The 8,280-nt window shown below is 43.5% G+C and overlaps 1 protein-coding gene across 1 annotated transcript; it reads left to right on the forward strand.

The window, feature by feature from the left end:
• The first annotated feature begins 331 nt into the window (after positions 1-331).
• NPY5R (neuropeptide Y receptor Y5) lies at positions 332-7,604 on the forward strand. Its single transcript, XM_039551701.1, has 2 exons — positions 332-438; positions 5,224-7,604. The coding sequence occupies exon 2, from the start codon at positions 5,233-5,235 to the stop codon at positions 6,562-6,564; it is 1,332 nt and encodes a 443-aa protein (XP_039407635.1). The 5' UTR covers positions 332-438; positions 5,224-5,232; the 3' UTR covers positions 6,565-7,604.
• Positions 7,605-8,280: the final 676 nt, after the last annotated feature.

An 8,280-nucleotide genomic window follows, 5' to 3' on the forward strand; every position in this document is an offset into this window, starting at 1 on the left:
GCAAAATGCCGTGCCCTGAGTACCGGGTGAGGCACTGAGAGCATCCCGTAAGCAGCGCCGAGCGCGGGGGTTATTTACCGTCTCGCTGTATTTCCATGGAAACTCTAATTGTCACACCGTGCAGCGCTGAAATACCGGGCTCCAGGGCCGCCTGGAGCAGTCTCCCGAAATGCGCCCGCCCTGCGGCCCCGGCCCCGCCGAGCGGGCGGCGACTGCGGCAGCGACGGAGGCACCCCCAGCCCCGGAGGCCGGCCCTCGGCCGCGGGCGAGTCCCGGCGCCGCCGCAGCACCCGCGTAAGCTGCGCCGCCAGCCCGGGGGGCTGCGCGCCTCCCCCCGCTCCCGTGAAGCCGCGCTCCGCCCGCCCGTGCCGGAGCCGTGAGTGCGGACCGGGGCCGCCCTCCTGCCCCCGGGGCGCCCGCAGCGGGACACGCGCGCAGGTAACGCGGGGCGGGCGCGGCGGGCTCGGCGCAGCTCTCCTCCCCTCGCGGGGCGGCCGCGCAAGTTTGCGCAGGGCCCCGCCCTGGCACCAGGTGTCGGGGATGGGGAAAGCACATCAGCCCGGGGAGGGGTGACGGTGTCGCGGCGGCCGCGGGGTGCCCGGGGTTCGGGTTAAGAGCGGGTGCGTGATTTCGGTCGCGGGGCGGTGCGGTGCGGGCGTGCGGAGTGGTTCCCGAAAGAAGCGTAGAAAGGCAAAAATAACAGTCGTTCCCGTTTTGAGGTGGTTTGGTGCTTTTGCCTTCGCGAGCCAGGAGCTGCTGTGCTCCCTGGAAAAAAAAATGTAGCCATGCTTTTCAAGTTTTCTGTTCTGACCAGCAATTAGCCTATTATGTTCCATAGCCTTTCCTTGGAGGTGGACGTACAATCTTATTAGTTGGCTTTGGCATAATTTGGGAAGTTGTATTCTTGTTTTCCAGGATAATGTTGCAATTCGTTTGGTGAGCCACAGAAATAGGCATACCATTAATACGTACAAAAATCGTTTTTCTGGACTTCTGAAGTAAGTTCAATCTGTTGAATTCTCCCAGATTCTCAGGCTAGTTTTTGCTGCTGCACATTATGAACAGGAGTATCAGAATCAGCCGCTTTTCATCTGTAGCTTGTGTTGTAAATGCAACACTTCAGTGGTTTCAGATTTTGTCTCCGATGTTATCTCAGTCTGTATTGATGTGAGGGCATTATGTCTCAGGTTGTAACAACACAACTCAGTGCTTTCCTAAAGCCTTGGTGGTCGTGCAGTAACCGCCACTCATACTAACTACTTACATCTGTGTAGATGTTTAAAAACCTTCTCTGACTTTTTTCTATGCAGTCTTGATACCGCTCCTGTATTATGAGGGCAGAAAGGTTGCACTTCTTATGAATTTACACATTTTGCTTCCTCCCTGTATGTGTTCACCATGGGATTAGGGGGTTTTTGTTTCTTTGGGATTTTTTTGTGGGTTTTTTCTGGCTGGTTTGTTCTTCTTTTAGCACAGAAAAAGGTCACCCAAGACTGTGAATCGTTCACAGCTATAAAGATTAATTGCCCTGTTACAAGGATTGAACTGACTGGACTATACAAGGACCAGCCAGTCAGAGATAATAGGTATTAATATTGTGGGATATAAGCTCTTGTCCATGAATAAACCTTAATATAAGTATCTCATCTAATTGAAGGAGCATTTCCTGAAAAAACAATTGCCTTTAGAGGATGATGGTGGCCTGCCTAACTTTTGTGTTCTTGAAAATTTCCCTTTAAATATATAGAGAAATAGAAATATCCAGCCTATTAACTGTCCTAAATTATGATTTGGGGATTTTGTGATTTAAGTGATAGCTTTCAGTTAAAAAATTATGTTAAGTACAAGATATTAAACATGTTAAATTAGCATAGGTTATCTGGTGCTTCTACCTCAGCTAAATGTTAACTGCAATCATTTGGCTCTTACAGTACATATTCAAATCTACCTTGGATCCTGCCACAAAACTGCTGTCTCTACTGCCTTGTGCAGCCCAGCCTCCTGCCTCAAGCATTCCACTGAAACTAAAGGAGACCTACGCAAACCCACACAGAGCTCATGGGTATGAGCTCACACAGGTGTAGCTTAGCACAGTCGGGAATGTGTGGTGTGCAGACCAGCATTACAGAATGGGGACTTCATTTGCTTGACTGATAGATGCCGGAGATGAAAGTTATCCCACTTTTGGAGCTAACAGCTAGAAAAACTCCAGCAGATACCTTCAGATTGACTAAATATGAGCTTTGAAAACAGGTGCAAGAGCAACCTGGCATGACAGTGCATTTAGTTTAGAAATACACTTCAAATATGAGGAGAAGGTTTTGAAAAGAAGCTGTATTAATTAATTCTGTTTTCCACAATGGGATTTTCAGGAATTTCCATTTCCCTGAAAGTTATGGTCACATGCTGCACTGGGATTGACCAACCAACATGAGGGAGGGTGAGCGAATCTCTGAGAACAGAAGCAGCTGTTAAAACAAAGCAGGAAGATAAATGCCAATAAGTGCACACAGCCCTGTGAAATCAGTGGAATGATGAGTTTGGGGACTAGAGATCAATGATATGGGAAGAAAACTTCTGTTGGCATCTTTACTGCCATTGGCACTCAGACTGACAGTAACTGGTTTCTTTTTGAGCAGGAGAGAAAGCTCACAGAGCAAGAGATCCACTTGGTATGTTTTGAAATTAGGGGGGAAAGTCTGCTTTCATTTTACACATCCAAAATGAAAATAAACTTCTCTTTGGGCATTTTACAAAGGGGACTTGTGTCAGCGCAGCAGTTCTCTGTTGAAACCAGCAGATTCCACTGTTATTCCTTCCCTCTCAGTCTTTCTGTCACTCTGTAACTGTGACAATAGGAAGATGGTGCAGAAGGGGTTTCTGTGCACCTCAGACTCTAGTGGTGCCATAAGGTCTAGCCAGGGTCTGAACAGATCATGTTGTGAATTCTTCCAGTGCTCCTTCCTCATGGAAATGATGACACGTGGCAGGGAAAGGCTCATCTTATCTCTCCCGCAAGGCAGAAGGCAGCCATAGCGCAGAAGGAATGGAGCTGGCAAGCCCATGCTGGACTTCTTCAGTATTGATGCCTCTCAACAGAATGTCTACTTCAGAAAACCTGAATATTCACTTTTTGTTTTTAAAGAATTCTATTAAAAACACAATGAACCCTTCTTCTAAATCCATACTGCCAGAGCTGTATGTGGAGGTGTAGAAATACACAGAACCTGGCAACAATCTTTCACTTAAACCTCTTCAAGAAGAACTCAGTAAACATTAATTTATTAAACATGTTACAGTATAACAACACATAAAATTTTGTTTCTTGGTCCTATTCTTAGCATTATATTCCCTTATCCAGGGCAAAAGTAAAAAAGTTATGTAGAGTCACACTTAGGGAACAGAAAGAAATTTCAGCAGATTTTGGAAGTCACTGTGGTGTACAGATCATACCATTTTCAGTTGGTTACTAGCAATTCAGAAATTAGCTCAGAAAAAAATAAGTAAAAAGCTATTTACTTCATCAGCTAAGAGTTGTATAAAGAGAAGCCCACCAAAATGAAAACTTCTGGTGTTATCAATATAGAAATAGAGAGATATGATCACTTACAGACTCTCTGCTCTGGTCCTTTAAAGTGTGTCTAGAGGCAAAGGTAGTCTCAGATAGCATTGTTTGTCTATTGTATGGTTTTCCACCATTTCATTAGAGACTAGCAAAAATTGAACAAAAATAATATTCATTAATGCCTCTCTGCTCATATGCACACAATTATAATATTTAGGTTACCTAAATTCATGTAGTCAGTTCTTAATTCTATTTTAGCTGTTAAAAAGCACTCTAACATTGAGGGAAATTGGCAAGGCTGACTTCTTTTCACCTCTTTCCAACACATTATCTGCAAGATTTATATATATATATATATATATTGCCCCCCCCCCCCCCTTACTTGAAGGACCTTCTCATCACAATACAGTGAATATTCTCAGGTTATTTTATGGTTTGAGCTTCCCTTTGGCTCACAGGGAATGATATGAAGGAGGGAGCACATCTGAATGTGTAGAGGGAACCAAATAATATTATTGCACTTTGAAGGTGTCAGCATGGTACATACAGCTCACTGAGAATTGCTACAGTCTTGAAGAGGCCTTTTTTAGATGACAGGTTTAGTCTTCTGCTCTATTTATCTATCCTTTGGGTTTGTACATCCTTTTTGTTTTCTCTTATGTAAGATTTCTAAACATCAAGCAATTTTGTACAGGACATTGGCACTCTGGGGAATTTTGACTTTGAACCTCTAGTACACACAGGTGTTTAAGGTAAATTGAGGTTTGAACTGAATTCTCATGTCTTTCTCTTTGTTCTAAAGTGAAGACTAATATATGAAGATTCAGTGGGCAGAATAACTTTGTGCTGAGCTAGGTTTAACACTAGATGATTCTGTGCTGAATAAGAAATTTCACTGAATTTTCAAATGGCTGTGTGGAGTTTGCTTCCAGTTAACACTGTCCTCTCTGTATTGCATCCAATTACTTTAGGTATTTTGTAGGTAGTTTTCCTTTCTGCTTGAGCACCAGTTAAACTATATTCAGCACTTAGTAGAAGATGTTTTCTATACACACCAGATTAGGAAATTCATCTTGGATCACTGACAGCGCATTTCCTGATCCTTTTTGAAAGCTCTCACCTATTTTGTGTTAGTTCTATACTAGCAAGGTAAGAAATACTACTGCAGTTGTTAGCATATGTATTTTCAGGTGCCCTCTTTATAATTTGCAATGATATAATGATTAGGCATCTGCCCAGATGGTGACTGTCATTTCCTTGCTCATCTCAATGGGCTGTTATTCACATGAGTAATCTCACTGACTCGAGGTGTATTGCTTTTGTAGCTAACTGTTCCCTCAGAGAAAGCCTGACAATGTGTTCTGTAGCAAAGCATAGCTAAAAGGCAGCATCATAATGCAGACCTTTAGACTGCCATTTTCCCACATGAGCATCTAGGTAGGAGGCTTAGGTGTGCTGAACACCAAATGATAAAACCTACTTAGCTAATTCACGTTGACCTGAAGTTATGCAGGATCTGCCTCACAGTAGAATAACATCATTAGTAATTTATTTGCATTGAGGTGATACAAGTTAAATTTATGAACTTTTACATTTTGATTAACAGTAATATCATCATTTCTTCAGATGCTAATTAATGCCTTTCTTGTTCTAAGCAGGACTGTAAAATGGATTTAGGATTCAAAGACCATAACAACAGGACACACACCAAGAACACCTCTGCTACAACAAAGAATTTTTCTGCCTGGGAAGACTATAAGAGTAGTGTTGATGACATGCAGTACTTTCTTATTGGGCTGTACACACTTATAAGTCTGGCTGGCTTTGTGGGAAATCTGCTTATACTAACAGCCCTACTAAAGTGCAAGCAGAAGACAGTAATAAACATTCTCATTGGAAACTTGGCCTTTTCTGACATCTTGGTTGTGCTGTTTTGTTCACCTTTCACACTGACGTCCGTCCTGCTTGACCAGTGGATGTTTGGCACTGTCATGTGCCATATAATGCCCTTCCTCCAGTGTGCGTCAGTCCTAGTTTCAACTCTGATGTTAATATCTATTGCTGCAGTCAGGTACCGTATGATAAAGTATCCCCTCTCTAGCAATCTCACAGCAAAACAAGGCTATTTCTTAATAGTGATCATTTGGGCCTTTGGCTTCACAATTTGCTCCCCTCTGCCAGTTTTCCATAAAACCGTGGACCTCAGCAAAACTCTGAAGTTAGAGGGACTGGAGAACAGGCTGTTGTGCATCGAGTCGTGGCCTTCTGATTCCTACAGGATTGCCTTCACGATAGCTTTGCTGTTCATGCAGTACATCCTGCCGCTGGCGTGCCTGACCGCCAGTCACACCAGTGTCTGCAGGAGCATAGGCGCTAGGCTGTCAAACAAGGAAAACAAGTTTGAAGAAAAGGAGATGATAAATCTAACTCTTCACCCCTCTAGGAGCACTGGCACGCAGGTGCAACCCTCCAGATATTCCAGGTGGAGCTGTGCCTTTGGCAGAAGGCACCACAGAAGATACAGTAGAAAGACTTCAAGTGTGATGCCAGCTATTTCAAGGCATCATCAGGAGACTCATTCCAGAGATCTCCCAGAAACCTCTGACACAGAAAAAAGCCAGCTCTTTTCCTCCAGTAAATTCATCCCTGGGATCCCTATCTGTTTTGAAATGAAACCAGAAGAAAATACAGAGATCCAGAACATGATTACAGTATCCCACTCCATCGCCAGAATTAAGACAAGATCAAGGAGGGTTTTTTGCAGACTGACAGTCCTAATCCTAGTTTTTGGCTTCAGTTGGATGCCTCTTCACCTTTTCCACATTGTGACAGATTTTAATGCCACTCTCATTTCCAACAGGCATTTTAAATTAGTATATTGCATATGCCATTTATTGGGTATGATGTCCTGCTGCTTGAATCCCATCCTCTATGGGTTTCTTAACAACAGCATAAAAGCTGATTTAATATCCCTTATTCCGTGCTGCCAAATACCATGATTTTATGTGCCCCAAGATAAAGTAAAACAAACAAATATGGCTTTCAAGCCTAGTGGCGTGTACAGCTGTAAAAGCTAAATTAGTTTAGATAAGTTTAGTTAGTCTGACTTGGTTGTGATTAGTAGCATTTTTTTGTGGATGGATAGTGCTGTGGCTGCATGTATTTCTTGCATTGGGCAGAAATATATGCATATGTTATATTCTTTTATCTGTTACATGTAGGAAATCATGCCCAGTGTACAAAACCAGAAAATCATTTTCATTACCCAAATTGTTGGCAACTTGTACTTTGGAATTATACAGAATATATAATGAGTAATAAATGTGAGACAGACTACTTAGACATATCAGTATTAACTGTCATAAAATATAATAAAATACATATCATTTGCTAAATAATTATTGTTGAGACTATTTCAGTGCCAACTTTGACTGTTTTCTAATATAATTAAATATCTCTTTCTGGATGTGATTAGGAAAATATTTTTTCTTAGCTCTTTGACACATAGTTTGCAATATCTTTGCGAGATGCTTTGCTGTTGATTCCTAAGTTGCCTTATTCCCTGGAATGGGTTTGAGGGTTGTTGTTCTTGTTTTGATTGTTTCCATCTCACTGTATTTATCCAGTACAACCTATCTCTGATTTCCTCAGGTAATTTTCACTCTGGCTTGTCATTTTATGTAATTTTCATCCAGCCTGAATTTATCTAGTTATATCTTTATTCTCACAGTGATGACACCCCTGAACATACAACACATTTCTGATCAGAGTAAGCCTTCATTGTCTAAACAAATGATAATGGAAAGAAAAAGAAAATGGAAATGTGTCAGGAATTTTTCTCTTCCTTTACCAAAAAGCAAGAGCTTACTGCACTTCATTATAGCTGACCCACTTGCTTTGGAAAGGTGTAACGACTTCCAAATAAACATGTGCATGTGTGCCTTGACAGGTGGGAGGGATGGGTAGAGTAGATTATTTTTAAATTCAACAAAGGCAAATGCAGGGTCCTGCACCTGGGGAGGAATAACCCCCTGCACCAGGACAGGCTGGGCGCCAACCTGCTGGAAAGCAGCTCTGTGGAGAAGGACCTGGGGATCCTGGTGGACACCAAGCTGTCCATGAGCCAGCAGTGTGTCCTTGTGGCCAAGAGGTCAATGGTGACCTGGGGTGCATTAGGAAGAGCATTCCAGAAGGTCAAGGGAGGTGATTCTGCCCCTCTGCTCAGCTCTGGTGAGGCACATCTGGAGTGCTGTGTCCAGTTCTGGGCTCCTCAGGACAAGAGAGACATGGATTGGGTCCAGCGAAGGGCGACAAAGATGATGAAGGGACAGGAGCGTGTCTCTTACGAGGAAAGGCTGAGGGAGCTGGGCCTGTTCAGCCATGAAAAGAGACAACTGAGAGGGGACCTCATCAGTGTCTGTCGGTATCTGACGGGAGGGTGTCAGAGGGTGGAGCCAGGCTCTGCTCACTGGTGCTGAGCAATAGGACAAGAGGCAATGGGCAGAAACTGATGCACGAGAAGTTCCACCTGAATATGAAGAAGAACGTTTTTACTCTGCAGGAGACCGAGCACTGGAACAGGTTGCCCAGAGAGGTGGTGGAGTCTCCCTCACTGGAGATATGCAAGAACCAAGTGGATGCACTCCTGTGCCGTGTGCTCTGGGATGACCCTGCTTGAGCAGGGAGGCTGGACCAGATGTGACCTCCTGTGGCCC

This window comes from Corvus cornix, chromosome 4 (genome assembly GCF_000738735.6).
Source record: "Corvus cornix cornix isolate S_Up_H32 chromosome 4, ASM73873v5, whole genome shotgun sequence".
In the NCBI taxonomy this organism is placed as follows: domain Eukaryota; kingdom Metazoa; phylum Chordata; class Aves; order Passeriformes; family Corvidae; genus Corvus; species Corvus cornix.